General features: G+C 39.7%; 1 protein-coding gene across 7 annotated transcripts in view; it reads left to right on the forward strand.

Annotated features, from left to right (window-relative positions):
• LOC125710148 (striated muscle preferentially expressed protein kinase-like) overlaps positions 1 to 17,692 on the forward strand; it is a 63,071-nt gene that overhangs the window by 11,966 nt on the left and 33,413 nt on the right. The window contains exons 1-5 of one of the 7 annotated variants that reach the window (XM_048979505.1): positions 3,512 to 3,943; positions 11,127 to 11,169; positions 13,497 to 13,526; positions 13,732 to 13,833; positions 15,703 to 15,862. In XM_048979505.1, coding sequence (XP_048835462.1) covers positions 3,911 to 3,943; positions 11,127 to 11,169; positions 13,497 to 13,526; positions 13,732 to 13,833; positions 15,703 to 15,862 — 368 coding nt within the window. In that variant the 5' untranslated portion in view covers positions 3,512 to 3,910. Of the gene's footprint in view, positions 1 to 3,361; positions 3,391 to 3,511; positions 3,944 to 11,126; positions 11,170 to 13,491; positions 13,527 to 13,731; positions 13,834 to 15,702; positions 15,863 to 17,692 lie in introns of those variants that run through there. The other 6 variants (XM_048979509.1, XM_048979503.1, XM_048979508.1 and 3 more) reach the window with 6 other exon arrangements.

Below are 17,692 nucleotides of genomic sequence, written 5' to 3' on the forward strand. Positions count from 1 at the left end.
ATGCATGTTATGGGCTGGAAAAAAGGACCAGCAGGATTAGATGTCGGATGCAACTGCTGTTATTTATTGGTTTTATTTTTTAAATTTACCGATATTATCCTGTCGGTTAGTAAATTAAAAAAATTGCCGATCATTTTAGATTCACATTTAACCCTTTTTGCTCTGAGAAAACAGGGTTTTCAGATGCAAACAGTTGCCAAATATTTATTTTTTTTCTGCAGTCTCAGGGCTAACCAAGCTTTTCTGCCATGGCTTTTTGGCTGAGTTATTTAAACGTTTTTTTGAATATGATGTACTCTAGTACATTTTTTAGCACACATCTTGCAGAAGCCTGTGACGGACTGACACCCTGTCTTGAAATATTCTGTGCCTTGCGCCCGTAGCTCCTGGGATAGGCTCCGAACTCCGTGATCCTGCATAGGAAATGGATTGATGGATGAATTTTAGAGAAGGATGTATGTATATGCCTTACTGGTACTTGTGATAAATTTAAATGACAAGACAAAACAAAAGACTAAAAGACATTCACAGGCATTGAGTTTGACTTGGCTTAAAAGGCAACATATTAAAGTGATTTTCCTGTTCTGTTTTCCTGTGTCATGTTGAGGTGCGAGGTCTTAGAGATGAATTTCCAGTGACTGTCCCTGACAGCGATGCCTCTCAGTTCACTCTATGCCTGCAGCAGATACCGGGCGAATATGATCTGTTCTCAGAAGTGCTCTCCATTGCATCAGCAACTATCTGCAGGCCTTCCATGATGATGTTCCTCTGCCTGAATATGAATGCCCTCCCCCACGCTGCACGCACACACACACACACACACACACACACACACACACACACACACACACAGGCTACTAGTTATATCTTTGTGGGGACTCCATTCATTTCTATGGGGAAAACTCTAATCACATGACGACCTTAACTCCTACCCAGACCTAACCTTAACTATATAGTAACCAAACTAAATATGAGACTTCTGGCATTTGTACTTTTTTGATTGGAAAAACATTTGTCCCCTACAAAGTAATATAGACCTAATTCCCCCCTCCCCCCCCCACACACACACAAAGAACGGGTCAAATGCCAGGACCCCTGATTATGTTACCTTGAACCCAACTCAATGGAGTCATTTGGAGTTATGACTCTTTGCTTAAAGAGGAGTGCTTGTTGTTGTAGATTTCAGTGGATGCCACCCCCCGCCCCCCCGGGAGAGAAGGTCTAAGTTCCCTGTTCATCTTGTGCTGGTGCACTTAATGACCACGGCGGAAGCAAGAGAAGAAGAAATTACCAGCAGGGGGTGTCAATAATGGTCTGGAAAAAATCTATGTCAAGTGATGCATGGATTTTTTATTTATATTTTGATCTATGCCACGTATCGTTAAAAAAATCTATTCTATTGAAACAAAAAATAGTTTCTCAAGCCAGACCTGTCTCACTTGTCAAGATAACGATGTGGCTCTTGTAGAATGTTGATGCTCCTTGTCGTCTGTCGCTAACAAATTTGTACTTTGGCTTGACAAGGGGTACGGAGGGAATCTGGGTGAGCTGTATTTTTAATATCATTGCTATATGCAACAAAACACATTATTCATAGCTGATTTTACTGGAGGGATATAGATTGAATGCCTTGTAGAAAAGTACAATCGCTTGCCCTGCCGGAGCCCTTGCAACACTGAAGCTGCGCATTTATGCGGTACGCAGTTTGCGGGGCTTGGAGCGTGAGCGGCTGTGCGGCTATAAACCAGTGGCCGGAGCGGTGGCGTAATGGAGGTGAGACGGTAATTACGGCATCCGTCTGGCGCTTGGCCGCTGTAGCTGCGCCCGCACCTGGACACGTCGGCCACCGTGTCACAGAACCGCGAAAGCCGGCAGGGAACCACTGCCGCCGTCTTTCGGGCTCCCAGTAAACCTTAGCGCTGTAGCCTGAGCAATTGCAATTTCCCTCTTCAGGTATTCACGTCACGCCTGGATTTTCTCATGTGCAGCCTATTTTAATAGATAACTAAACATTAGGCACATGGTGACACTTAATATTGAAATGATTTTAGATGTTCTGGCATCCAAATCTTTCATATACATATTTTTAGAATATCAATCTCTTTAAATTTAATATTTGACGGGGGGTGCCTGAAACGTTGGGTGTTTAATAGTTCATATCACAAACCCAGGTAGTTTTGGGGTTAATTACGAACAATTTTAACGATTAATGATAAGTGCACTGGGTGTTAGGCTGTAGTCCCACGGCTGCAAGGCTTGTAAACGAGAGAGACATCTTCACAGAAGCGGAAGGTGACTACCCCCTTCACAATTCCTGTTATTCTGAACAAAAAACTATCTGTACAGTGCAAGGCATGGAGCCACAAGAGACTCAACATTGCAAAAAGAGTCTTTTCAGTTTTTAAAACGGCACTGCTGGACGCCACTGTTTCAAAATGCAGTGACGCGACCAGTTTGGAGATGAAGATGTGCTTGGTAGCGCATGAAGACGGAAAGCGTGCCAGTAATTAGGGGGAATTGTGTGCCTGGCAGGTGATGAAAACGAATGAGGTCTGCTAGGCTGGTCCAGCTTATGAGCTGCACTTTGTTTCGCATTAGGAGGAGGAGATGTGCCACATTCCGAAAAGACAAATAGTAAACGGTAAATATCACGGATAATGAGTCATATTTCAGCATGGAAGGTCACGTGACCAGAAAGCTACCAGGAGGCTGCAATTCTGGTCTATAGAGGCGAAGGAGTGAAATCCACGAATTAATCTTCAGATAATTTATTTTAGAACAGTGGCTGATACAAATTTATTTATTAATTTATTTATTAATTTATTTATTTATTTTATTATAGCAAACATTTCCACCAAATCGAACTGATTTTATGTGTTTGCATCGTGTACAAAAACCAAATTAAATCTGAACAGGGGAAAAATGAGAGATGAATAATGCAAAAGAACTGAACGGGGTAGCAATGAAAGAGGGTGGAGTCACGGATTACTGGCAGCGGATAGCGGGGGAAGCGAGGCTTGTGTTTATCCAGGCATGCGGATAGTGGCCACTTATCACCTCGGCAGCATCGACCCAGGTCTCCTCCGATGTCAGACGGATTGATCCTCCGCATATGATGAACAGTGTGAGGGGTCTGCGTGAGGGGCTCTCCTCTGGTTTCTGAGTGAGAGACATTGCCGCTTGGGTGGAGGAGAGGAGAATCGGGAGGGGGTGCTAAGAGTAACAATTAGGAAATTGTAAAATAATAATAATAATAGTAAAAAAAAGAAGAAATCCGACCTCTCAAGCACTGATCGCGGGGAGGGTGGGGGTCGACTCGTCCCCCACATGCCTCCTGAAGAAACAGGACTGCGTGAGCTGTGTTGTCTGCAGCCGGATGTCGCTGTGTTGGTATTGAGGCTTTGTTTTGCTGGGCTGATTCCTGGATCTTGTAGCTCCGAGGAATCAGGTTTAGGGAGGGGTTTCGGGTGGGTGTGTGGGTGGGTGAGGGGGGGCTGGGAGGTATGGGCAGGTTGGAGACGGTGTCAACTGCTTAGAGCTTATTTTCTGTCTTTGGCGTATGCAAGAAAGGATGGGAATTTCATTGTTGCAGACTGACGCACACTGCGATACCAATGCGAACAAACTGCATGCATATTAATGTTATGTTTTGTTACATATCATCAAACTGGAGGAATATTTGCTCAAATCGGTCTGCGCTGTTCGAAATTATAGTTTTCTACCTTGCGAGACAGGGGGAGGTTTAGTTTTGAGAGACTGCAGGCAACTCTTGTATTGTCGTCTTGTGGAGTGAGATTGTTATTATGGTCCTGTGAGAGAGACCCAGTGACCAACTGGTCTAACAGGCATCCGTGAAAAGATCACCTGCCTATCTTCAGCGTAAAACACAGAAGCAGGACCAGTCCCGACCATGAAGAAGATCTGGTCAAAGAAGAGATTCCAGGTTAGTTGCCTTTTCTTCTTTATAACTTTTGTGTTGTGTCCCGACTATCACCGAGGCGGCATCATTTAAATCACGAGTGTTACTTAACAATCAACATTTTGCTCAATAGTAAAATGTTTTGCGCTGGATACGTGCTGTTATATGTCGCCCTGTTGCTTCTTTTGTACATATTGCCTTGGAATGCCCCACCCTGGTAAATATGATATATATTTATTGTTTTATATTAAAATATTTAAATTGTATTGACATATTTTACTGCAGTACTGTGTAGTATGCCCAAATCATGACCTGTAAAAGAATCATAAATACTGTAGCACCGTATATTGCATCCCATAATTTTCCTCGCGAAATCCCATGGCACCGAGACAGTCCATTAAAATATCAAGGTCAGAGGGGCAGTTGCATGCACCTGGGGGTGGCTACAGTCCCCAAAAACGGGCAGTAAATAAAGTGGACAGGGCTGCATTGTAAGCAGAGAGGTCATCTAAAGAATCTGTTTACGCACATCAGGCTAGGCATTCCTGTTCACCAGCCAGGCTTGGGAGAATATCAGCGTTTATTTAATTATGATTGCAATGTAAGGCAAATCAGTAGCTTGTTATTGGCAGCTATTTCAAGCATTATAATGGTATATAATGCATATGATATTTCATTTGAGGCTGGTTTAGTGTTTTTGTCAGGTCATTATTTTTTATCTCCTATGATATGTTTTCAAAGGCTAATATAAAATAAGGCAGCCTATTGACATCTGAGTCAATAATCTTATTTTTGACAGATTAGGGTAACATATACAACACAAAGCATCGGTGCCGTTAAAAGCAAAGTTCAAAAACAGAACCGTTTAAATAATATTTGCTGAAATCTAATGTGATAACTCCAGATGGATGTGCTTGCTGTTCAGTTATTATGAAATCCCTAAGTACACTCTCCATTGTCTGTTTGCAGTACCAATGCTCATTTCTCTTGTTGTTTTGTAGAAAGATCTAGAAACTAATAAATGCATTTCTATGTAGACAATGTTATGCAGTTATTTGTAAGTGAAATGGGAGTTAATGCCTGGAAAATGAGCACTGGGTGGTTAAATCCCTATGTAGATATGATCAGTGCAATTTGAAGATAGATATGATCAAAACAAAAGTTATACCCTTTGTGCTGATCAACCATATATTAAAGCAGTTTAAATGGTCATTTGTGGTGTATGTGAATTTGTCTTTTCCACTTGGCTGACAGTATCTGAGAGGTGTTTAATTTCTCCAATCAGAGACAAAAAAGAGGGACTGTGTGAAAGACAGAGTAGGATGTGATAGGGACTGAATAGAGTGATAATTTAATCTGCTTCTGCTGGAGAAGACTTACCGGTAAGGAGGGAATAAAGACAGAATCACAGCATCACAATAAAATAATACAATTAGAGAAATCAAGACGGACAACAGAAAAGAGTCAAGGATATATTTTTCAGGGGAATAGCACTTCGTTAGATATACCTTTTCATTAATGCAAACAGCTTGGTTGCCCCCCCCCCCCCCCTCCCAACCATGGAGAATCACGTGACTGCAAGTGAGTATACAAAGCATGCAGGGGGGGGGTTATAATTTTCATGTTATGAAGAAAGGCAGGAAGTACAAAGTAGGCAATTTTGAATGTATTGTATGTTTGTATGATTGCTGGTGTAGACGTGAGCATTCCAGAATTTCAGGACCAGCTAGTGATCAGCACTGCACTACCTGCACTTTACAGAGAACAGTGCAATAAACCAGCGACATGTAGTCAGTCACAGTTCTGTGGGTGAAAACCTTGTTAATAGATGAGGGCAGAGGAGAACGGGCAGACTCGTTAACGCTAACAGGAAGGCCACAAGTGCGAAAATAGCAGCTCAATACAACAATGGCGCAGACAGGAACCCTTGATTGCAAAGCTCATCGAACCTTGAAACAATTCTGGAGGCAAAAGGAGGTCCCACAGTTCTAGGTAGAAGAATTTAATTTGCAAGACTCTAATATATGCTGACTTTGTCAAAGTAATTAGGCGGCAATTAAGCCATTACTACACATGATGTCCACAGTGCAATGAGTCTTCTTTTTCCCCCTGTTTTAATTGAAATAATTGATTTAGTGTTGATTCAGTAATACACAACTTTGAATGTATTTTATCATCTTTATATAAACATCTGCAGACTTACATGGGAGTAGTTTACTGCACACTCACTGGGTGTGATGAAATGTCTTATGATTTTCAATCTGAAAGATCTCGGTGCCTCAGTAGTATGGTTAAATTAGTTCCAGATTAGCAATAAATGGTGAGGACTCAGGTGATACGAGCACTCGGATGATAAGCTTTATGAGAAAACTGGCAAGGGTAATGGGCGTTTGTTCATGAAATGGGGGCAGTGCTTCCAGGCTAACCTTACCCTGTCACCTCCAATTCCCTATATACAGAGGACAGACACAGTATGTGCTGCTCTCCATGGTGCTTAGTAATAATATCAGAAAGTAATGCGTAACAGATGAGAGCCCAAAGAGTTCTGTGATTAAGAAAATCACATTACAGAAAGAATGGCATTGTAAGGTTTTTCTAATGACCATCCAGCTAAGGAACCGTATTGGGCCGTTGTAAGAAAATGAGAATTTGTCAGTCATCATGGGCCAGATTTAATCGAACGTGCATTTCGCTTCACCAAGTGTCAAAGGAAGGTTTTTAAAATGATGCAGGAGGAAAAAATGGCAAAAAAAATGTGTTTGTCAGAGTTGAGGACAAACACCACAGCTGTTAAATTAGGATTCGAGCCCTGTGTGGTACTGTACGTCATGAATTATTCTGCTATTCCTGTGTTTTTTTTTTTTTTGCATAACATTACTCATCCTGTAAATAGGTTTTCAGCCCCCACCTCCGTTAACTGCTCCACAACCCTAGTTTTCTCAGCACAGATGGCCGTTTTCTGATCCTCCCTCGATTTCTGTCTCGGTCGGGGAAGGGGGGGGGGGCAGTCTTGGTGGGGCACTGTTTGAAGCAGTCAAGATTTGGCAGGTCACTCGGAATATGCATCTTTCTGTAAAATGTAACTGGCTGTCTCCAGATAACCGATTGAGGCATGTGCTGTTTCAAAATATCCTGGGAAACACGAGCCTCCGGCACATTCTCCAAGCCCACGTGGGTACCCTGATGCTGTTGTCAAGTCAAGTGCTTACCTACATACATTGTGTCAATCACAGCATTACGCACAGTGTAACATTGCCACGCACTGTGCAATATATACCAAAGTGAAAGTTTTAAACAAAATAAGATGGGATTATAAAATGCAATACGCTTTCCAAAGGTCCAATATTAATGTTATCATCTCTCTTTGTAAAACATTGTGTAATGCCTTACGCAATAAATAACATAATCCAATTTCTTACAAAGGAACCAGGTCACAAGATGCATTGCTCTAGGTGGGGGGTGTTATTTATTTGTGTGGGCTACATTTTGGATTAATATTGTCAGCGAGATCTAAAATCTATCATTCCCAGTTTGCATGGCAGCTGGCCAGATTTTCAGATACCTCACATAAAAATTAAATGGCCCCCGTGTTAGCATTTGGGGGTGCCTTTAAGGGGTGGTGGTTCGAATCCCACCTCTGTTAGTTTTTTGCCTTTTAATTGGTATCTCCAAATAATGTGTGCATGCCCTCCAGAACCCTGCTTTCTGGAAAAGGCTGCAGGACACCCTGTGACGCTGTGCAGAGTAAGTGGTTAGAAGATAGATGGATGGATAAAGAGTTACATTTCCATCACAAGACCATTAGTGTGACGTTTCTTGAATACATGGAGAGGGCTGCACGCTTAAGTTGTCTTTCCTCCGTTGGCAGTAGGAGAATCTCATGAAGTGTAATTAAAGCAGCGTATCTGTGTATGTAGGGAGTTTGTCCGCTGTAAGTGTTACTAATTAGGGAGTCTGGTACCTTCATCTTTTCTCCGGTTGTCCTGGTATTAGCCATGCTGTTTGAAGGGATGGTAGCACACATAGTTATACATTATTACCTTCCTAGCAACTAATTAGTTAACCTCTTTACAGCAACACATAATGCTACAAGCAGTGAACCCAGCCGAAGATACCTTACTGCTGTTTTCTGTCCTGATGTTTCTACATCTGTGAAACATTTCAGTTAAACTCAAGAAGTTTTTGGATTCAAGGAGAGCCATGGCTATACTGATCGAAAAGTATCAAATTACTGTTAAAAGGAAAAGGTCACTTGTGGCATGCTGTGGTCTTCGTCTGAATGATGGCCAGCATCTATTGTGTACATTACGGCACAACTGTTAAGGCAGAATAGCTGTATGAAAATGGTAATTATGTTTACCGAGATATTCAAATGAACTGAATGCGCAGTTAAGATTTTTCAAGATGGCTGTGTGTTGCTGTCTGATATGGGCAACATTCATTAGTCAAATGGGATTTAAGGGTTTCTATACAGCTACCACTGTATAATGGCAGTCAGCAAGGTCAAGCTGTGGAGTTTTTGCATACTTGGTCAACAAATTATGTACTTTTATTGTGTATTTATTTGGTCATTTCCCTCTGATACCGGGTTATTATCCTTAATAGTTTAATAGTGTCTTTATTTAGTAAATAATATTTGTGTTATTTTGAAAAAGCAGCTCATAACATTTGTGGCACACAAGTAGGGTGAAAAAAACGCTTGGACAGCTTAAAACACAGGGAACTTAGTGCACCCCGTGTCCTGTCGCACTTAGTGCACCTCATATCCTCTTGCACCAGAAAGGTTGTCATCTTTAAAAGGCTATTAATTACATAACAGCAGATTCAGCAAAATCCTGGCAAAACCATTAAATCAACAGAGCTGTGATTGGTCGTTCAGCCTCTGCCACCTTGTCTGATTCCTTGCCCCTCCCCCCAAGCCTTTCATGTGCTTCTTCAAGGCTTTTCTGGCACCCATAGATTTGACAGATGCTGGTCATCGGTAATTGTGTTAGGGAGCATTTTTCAGGCAGTGATGAAAAATCTGCATCACGGTTGCTTTTTTGTAGTGCTGCAGTAGCAAACTAGCCTGCCTCTGTTGCAGATTTAGCTTGTTTTATTAAAAAAAGGAGTAATGGAAAAACTGGGTCTTTATTCTTTACTTCTCTAGCCCAGAAAAATATTTTCCAAGAAAATAAACTTAATATTTTAATAGTGTTTTTTTGTGATCTTTTATTGGATCAGCAGATGTAACTAGGGCTTGGTTTCTGCTGGTATCAGTAAGATTCTGCCGTTTTGCAAATGCACTGTTAACGGAGAACCGAGCACTTTGACAGAAACCACTGGGTGAGATTCAAGATCCAAATGCTTTATTGTTGTCGCGTCATACACAACAAGATTATGCTAGTGATCTGCAAAGCTGCTACAGTCAAAAATATGAAGCAAACAATGTATGCAAAAGGTAAATAATACAAAAAGAAGAATATGTAATATAAGCAAGATTTTGGAGGAGTAAAAAGAGAAAAAGGAAGAGCATCTACTGATTACAGTGCTTTGCTACACCCTACACACCACTTCAGGGACGAGGGTCTGAGTGCAGCTATGCAGCAGCTGATAATTCAGCACCACACTAGTCCAAATGGACAAGTGTGAGGTTTTTTCCAACGGCTGGAGTGCCAATCCGCCACCAACCCCCAAGTTTGTCCGCTGTAAGTTGGAGGACCTCCTTATAGGGCTGGATGTAGATTAACATCATACCCAGGATGAAGCAATTGCAGGTTAAGGGCTTTGCTGAATTAGTAGAATTACTCTGGGCATTCATGGGATTTGAACCAGCAACCTCCCGATTCGTGGCACAGATCCCTAGCCTCAGAGCCAGCACTCCATGCTGAAGGGGAAAAGGCAGGAAGGTGAGCAGTGCATGCAGTACTGGACTAAGCGCACGTCGTGTGTTAGGCAAGCATCACCGCTGGTGCCCCTCAACTGCGATAAAGCGACCTCAGCATGCAAAGTCGGCGCTCCATCTAAAGATGGCAGCCTAGGTGACGGTCTATGTCGCCTCATAGCTTTACCGGACCTGAGTGGATCCTCGGCTTGTCATAGGGTGCTCTTGCTTTCAGCATTGTTGCGGGGGGGGCTTTAATATTTCTTTATGCCCCTTTCACTCAGAACCGGAAGCTTCCCTGTTGAATATTTCTCACTCTGACCAGGGAGGATAATATTTCTTTCACGGGCTTGAATATTTATTGCATTGTGTGCAGCAGGTGATAATATCAGAAATGCACTTTGTCAATATTCAGTACACCTCTGCAGACCCTCAGCAGGCCGGGTGAATCTGTATTTTTGTTAGTTTTTTTTGTCATTGCTGGTGATTGACAGGGGGTATATGAAGCCGCCAAAAAGATGGTTGGCAGTTTACTATTTACACGTTAATCATTTAGACACCCCGTTCCAGTAAGTGGGGCAAATAGTCTCATTTAATAGCTACCTAAGATAATCCATCCATCCATCCATTTTCCAAAATGCTTATCCTACTGGGTCGCGGGGGGTCCAGAGCCTATCCCGGAAGCAATGGGCACGAGGCAGGGAACAACCCAGGATGGGGGGCCAGCCCATTGCAGGGCACACTCACACACCATTCACTCACACATGCATACCTACGGGCAATTTAGCAACTCCAATTAGCCTCAGCATGTTTTTGAACTGTGGGGGGAAACCGGAGTACCCGGAGGAAACCCCACAACGACATGGGGAGAACATGCAGACTCCACACACATGTGACCCAGGCAGAGACTCGAACCTGGGTCCCAGAGGTGCGAGGCGACAGTGCTAACCACTGCACCACCATGCCGCCCCCTACCTAAGATAATCTCCAATTTAAACTAAAATGACTTGCTGTGTGCTTACCATGCTGAAATAGAGACTACAGGGCCATAACAAAAACTAGAAAGATGTGTATCTACATATAAATACATAAGTGTGTAGAATTCAGTTCAAGTTATGCAATTACAGTGTTTGGACAACTTTTTTCATTAACTTTTTCGATGAAGCGTAGCACTTAATATTTACTTTATCAACGTTTACTTGCTCAAGTGTAAAACGGTATGTTTCATCTGAATCATTGATGCATAATAGCAATTTCAGCACAGAAAATGACTCTATTCTGTAGTATTTCTTCAAACTTTATTAGGTCTGGTACTAACCTGCCTTTTTTCCTTTCTTATTTCAGAAAACTGGACACTCAAGCCGAACATTTGGGAGGTTTACCCATGGTGTGTTTGGGTTTATGGACAATAACTTTTTGAGGCAGGAACAGTATTAAAAACGGTATTTTGTAATACAGATTAAATTAAGAGTAGGAAATAGTATCAAGTAATTTAACCGAAAGTTCTGAGTAACATCTTTAGTTTAATGATGCCTTGATACAGGTCGTTCCATCTCATGACATGTGTCACCAGCAACTTGAGAACGTCTGGAAACTACCAGGTCTGGGATTTGTGGGTACATAATGAAATCTTACAAATACAAACCGTGTACGTAATACCTGACAGCTGATTAAGGGTTTTCTTTGTTTCACGCATCATAAGTGATTCCTGGAGGCCCAGAAGCAGAGCTTATGAGAGCAGCTCTACAATGCTAGTATCGTAGAAGGAAAAAAAATATAACTGATAAATCAGATTTGATTGGTGCATCTGTTGTCTACAGATACCTTGAATTGTCACAGATGGGTGGGCAGCTGGGGGGGTACCAGACCAAGCAATATACAAAATACACAGAAAACATACATTTGGAAAATAGAATGGGTTTTTGCAGCTGATACACTAGTTTGTTTGTTTTTTGTTTACCCAACTATATGTACTTTCCAGTGACAATTGAAGTTTTGGCAACATTTTACTTAAAGCAGTCATCATAAAACATATTATAGATACCTTATATAGATGAGAGTTTCATAGAGCATTCATAATGCATATTTAACATGGTTATAATGTGTTGTGCCTTTTTATGAACAGTTATAGCCATACATATAATACTTTATGAATGTATTATAATGCATTATGAAGGTATATAAATTGCATTCTACATGAGTGCTTTAAGTAAAGCACTATAAAAAATGCTACCATTTTGCATAGTTATGCCCTTTCAGAGATGCCATTTCTGAGCTCCCCTAATCAAGCAAGTTCTTTGTCTCAGGAAATCATTAAATCACTCAGTACTGTAGAAAGTGATATGGTTCAGTACACAACATAATTTAAGAGGCAAACATAAAACTGTATGGAAAGTAGCCCTTATATATATTTATTGCAAAAATAAAAACCTTGACCTTCATACAGCGTAAGGAATATGTTCCATTAAGAAATGTCTGTCATGGAGTGAGCTTTGTGTTTGCTTCATTTTTGTATGAGAATAAATATTTTTATTCTTTTAAATATAAACAGTGTTTTGCTTTATTTACTATTTTGAATAATTTATTTTCCTCTTGTTCAGTGTTGATATTCCTGCCACGTCTCATTTAAAAATGTAACATAAAGAATATTCATATTATTATTAATCAGAAAGTGATTTACGGAATTAATTAATGCACTATCTGTTGCTTAAATTACATGCCAAAATGAAATGAAATTATGAAAATGAAATGCATTTATGATTTGAATTTATAATGGTTTCGTTATATGGAAATGCATAGGATGATGAATATATTTATTTTATTCACTATTTTATATTTCGTTGTTTTCCATTTCAGTTTTTGCCTCTGATGGTAATAATTGACGTGAGAATAAGAGCCTATTTTCATTTATGGATTTGGCAGCATTTCATGATTTTCATTTCTATATTATGAAGATTATTTATTTTAGTAATTAATGCAATAGTTTAAAGTTTTTCATTTAAAATATTTAATATTAGTATCTTACTATTTAATTGAATGGTTTATTTTACATTTTGAAATGATAATTAATGACAATTTAAAGTAATTTACCATCAATAAAACATTTTAAAATTCTTATTTTAAAATGGGTTTTAAGAGGATGTCTTGTGGATAGTTGGGGAAAATTTTGCATTTACAGAAAAACAAAACAATATAAAATGAAAGTAATACGCATAAAGCTTTGAAAAGAATTTTTAAAAGTGCTTCATATTTTACATTTTGCATATATCTTCATTATCGTTAACATATGTCATATTACACATGTCCAGATCATGAATCCAGTGTTCATTTTCACTTTGGTTGCATTCCTGGTGAATCCCATTCAAGCCAATTCTTTCACCATTATTGGAATTTTCCAGTGTAGCAGACAATCTTTAAAATAAGTTATGGTCTTTGCTTGCCATGAAAAAAAAATCTGGTTGCAATTTGCATCAAACTCTAGTCAAATGAATTGGAGACGTGGATTGTAATTGAAAGACACTTTGCTGTAATAATAGACAGCTTGCGTCTAATAAACGATTATTGGAGCACAACAGAAAGCAGGTGCCATGCCGACAGGTAGTGATTAGCGGTGATCACCAGGGAATGCAACTGACCGGGAGAGAGGCGTGGTTGGTTTCTCTACTAACTGTGCTCTTCTGTCTGCTTCTCTTTGCTGCCACTATGGAAGCGAAGTTTTCCGCTCCTGCAGGAAACAAAGTTATGGTAATAACCAATGCTTGTTGTCCTCTTTTGTTCTTCAGCAGCTCGTTTGCAGCTCGAACTGTCCTTTAATGCAATGCCATCTGTCAGCTTTATGTCATAGATCAGTGACAGTCTGCACCTGCACCCTTGGCCCTCTCTTACTACCTCACGTTTCACAAGTATTGATCACGATTTAGTACAACCAGACTCCTTTTCATCTATCCAGACTCAGAGACCACAGAAGATGAGGCAGCAGAACCACAGATACCTATGGAAACCAAGGATGGTCAGGGTCCTCAGGAACAGGTTGCACACAGAGTGCCTGCAGGTAATTATCCAGTCTTCCTAAAATTTTGAAATAGATATTTTTTTTTTGTTATAGCAGGTGATGGGTGGCTATAGTGTTCCGTCACGCTGTTGTCCATTTTCATTTTAAAATATGTCCTTTTTGACATAACTGAGGTATGTGGTTGACCAGCATCGATGTTGCAAATTGCCGCCTCCATTTCAGCCGGTGTTTTTCCGTGTAAAACCTCAGACGGTATAAATAGCTCCACAGCCCGGTTTCCAGAACAAGACAAAATATAGTGTGGAAATCTGATGGGACGAGAGATGGCAAAGACAGACATGGAGGTTTATTCAGGTCTTGTTACCAGGGGCGTCCTACATGAACTCTAATAAGACATATGGAACTCTGTTCTAATATTATTTCTCTATGATGTATTTTTTTATCTCTCTTGAACCATGACATAACAGCACTGTACACAAATTCTTGGTTGTCGTTCAGTTCACAAGGTGCACAGTAGATTCAGTAGATTTTATAGTAAAAATCCCTTGGTGTATTGTGACCAGGGCGTTCTGTAGCCATCTTGACATTGAGCCATCTTGTTATGTGTTATAGCAAATGTTTATTTACATTTATATTATATGTAGATACTGTTGGGTAGGTTCAACAGTTTGTTTTGCAGTGTTTGTTATCCAGTATTTCATACAGTATATGCATATATACATTATCAAAGTGAATGTTGGTCTCCATGTGGAGGATTAATGTAGAATACCCATTGTATGTGTGGGCAGATATGAGAGTCTGCTCTCAAATAAAGAAATCGCAAATCATGGTCTATACAGAATGTGTGGATGGTGGAATCAGAAATGCCTTATAAACAGAACATTAGATTAGTGTCAGGGTATTTGTGCTAATGTATTCATTCATTATTTTCTATGCTTGAGGATATACATCTTGTTTATAGCTCCCACAAAAACCTGCCCTTTGTGAAAACTCTGTGCATTAATGCAGCAAGATGATTTGAGTCTTGAATGATACATTTCTTCAGCAATGCCCAGTACCCACGGGGCAATGAAATGTCTGTGGAGTCTTGTTTTAATAATGACCACCCAAGAAAAGGGAAGACTTAGTCCAAAGTCTTTTCAAACGGTTAATTGTGCAAAAAATAATTATAAAATGTATTAAATGATTTCATTTGAATTACTGTGTTTTAGAAATCTAGCATATTTGAAATTGAAACAAATTTTAATAAGGTATGCATTGAAAATCAGTGGTTATGCAACAATCAAATGTTTTCTTTGAAGGTCAAATGTATTCTTAAGCTTCATCAATGTTACATTGAAATGGATTTTCTTTATGCACGATACATCCCAGGAAAATACTGATTCCTAAAATGTTCTCTTTTTTGTACTTTTGTAGCACTGTTCAAGTCTCCAGTTTTTTTTTTTGTATGGTTACATATATTCTAAAGTATAGTTCTAGTCTTACATACCCATAATGACATTATTGTTACAATGTTATAAATGAACTCTGTTCAATTATAGGAATGGAAACATGAATGGTTAATATTGTGATTTTCATTCCTTGGAATGAATCTGTACAGCAAAAATAATAGCTACTAGAAATAAACACATAGTTATTCTTGGATTCGTATTAAAAACCCTCCCCATTAGTGTCAAAAGGGGAAAGGTCTATTTTTGAGTGACATTGGCTAAAAATAAACTTTAAAGACAAATGTGAAATTTTGACAGGCTAGCAACTAATCACTTACAGTAAATCCTCCGGGGAAGATTTAGCATTTTCCCTTATACCTGCTTTGGTGACAGTTTGTATCTCTATAAACAGCAAATGTATTCACTGTAGATTCCTTCACACGTCAACATTCTTTTTTTCTTTTATTGCCACCTCCAGGCGATGGTGACAGGATGACAGACATCGCTCCAGATACAAGTGGCCGTAGGGGTTCCCAGACAGACAGCTGGATGGCCAGCCAGAACACAGTGGTAGAGAAGGAGGTGTATGCCTTGGGTTCAAGAGCCCCGGGGCTACAGGATGTCTCCAAGCCTGCCAGGCAAGCTAACAGCAGGGAGCCAGCGGGAACCCTCATCAGGCACCTTGGGGTCGAGCCTCTGATTCGAGCGTCTCGCGCCAACTTGTCCCGGCCAGTGTGGGGGTCTGAGGAAAGTGTGTCTTTAGCGAGCGATTACTACGGTAGCACGTTCAGCCTCTACCGAGGAAGGACTTTCTCTATAGCCCTGTAAAGCAAACACACAAAACAAGCAAACAAACCAACAAAACAAGCAAAAGGCCACAACACCAAAAACCGAATAAAAACAGAGACAGCCACAACTTCACACAAGCTAATAGTAGCTCTGCAGTAGACCCTGGTTATAACATGCTGCTGTCGGTAAAATATAGAGCTTAGCACCCAGATTTAAAAACAAAAAAAGCAAGATCAAAGACGTCACGTGAAATGAAGAAACGGTTGAGGGCAACATGGTATCACTATATGAATGGCAGAAGATACAGAAGGAGGATTGACACAGTTGCCGGAATGATCTGAATCTCTTTCTTACTGTCCACTACATTCAGTTTCATTCTGATCCCAGGTGATACTCCCGTGCCAATAAAATTAGCTGCACTGAATATTCTGCTAAGATAAAGCCGGATCACTAACTAAAGGCAGCCCTTCAGCCCTTTAGCTTTGCATGTGTCGTGTGATAAATCAACATGAGCAGTCATATAGCTTATTGACAATGTATTATTGTCACAGCATTCATATTTGTATGCATCTGTAGTGTTTTATACCAGGGAGCTCCTCATAATGTATTAATATTTGTCAAACTTGATTTGCACGTTTGGGTATTTTGGTTGAAGTTAGGTTGTTATTACTATTCTGTATCTTCTGACTCATTCATCCCTGAAGTGTCCTTTTTGCCGCCTATGTCACAGCCAGGGTCTACTGTAAACATTAACACTATAGTCTATTCACTCCTCCCAACATTTCTCCTTTCTTTCTCAATTCATAAGTGTTCATTTTTATCAATAACTAATTATTCCATAATTTAGTTGCATATTTCTTTCCATGTAATGAAATCTTCAGTTATTTTATTTATTTGTCCATTTATTTATAGCTCAGGGTCGCACTACAAAATTCTCAAAATATTTTCAATTCAAGTAGCAAGACAAGATATCGGTATAATGATCCTGCCTCTTTCGTCTTTCGTATTTCGTTCTTGTGATTTTTTCGTACCTCTTGTGGGATTTCCTTTCCATTTGATGTTTACTACTGTCTCGTGACAGCCACTAGCATTTCGTATCGTACTCAGTTTTCCACTAAATGTAAGATGATCTTATTTACAATATAGGCTTATCCAGATCGAAAAAATGACATCCATCATCCAGTTTATCTCATATCTAATACCACATTTACCACATAGTCTGATCTTTTGTGTGTTAAATAGAGGCATGGCAACCAGGACATATAGAAATTTCTACTAGTATATTATTAAGAGGTCACATCTATTTTGGGAGGATCGATTTCCGAATAGTATATGGCAGCATTAAAAATGATCCTTTATAAATGTCAGAATACAAACATAACAGACCAGTACCAAACCTGAATTATTCTTTTCTGCCCTTAGTATTAAAATCTATTTCACATAATTTTTTCTGATCATTCAATTGCATTCATTTGTTGACTTTGTGTGTGTGTCATGGTATGTCATTCATAATGTAGTTAACATTGTTCTTAAATCGTTCTTCCAGTAAAAAGATTTAAATGTGAGATTCATAAAGAGGACAGAATGCTACTTCATCTACATTATTTGTTGAAAAAACAGGTGCTTGTTTAAATGAAAACTTAATTAGGAATTAATATGAAGTATTTTAAAAATATTAA

Source organism: Brienomyrus brachyistius, chromosome 16 (assembly GCF_023856365.1).
Source record: "Brienomyrus brachyistius isolate T26 chromosome 16, BBRACH_0.4, whole genome shotgun sequence".
In the NCBI taxonomy this organism is placed as follows: Eukaryota; Metazoa; Chordata; class Actinopteri; order Osteoglossiformes; family Mormyridae; genus Brienomyrus; species Brienomyrus brachyistius.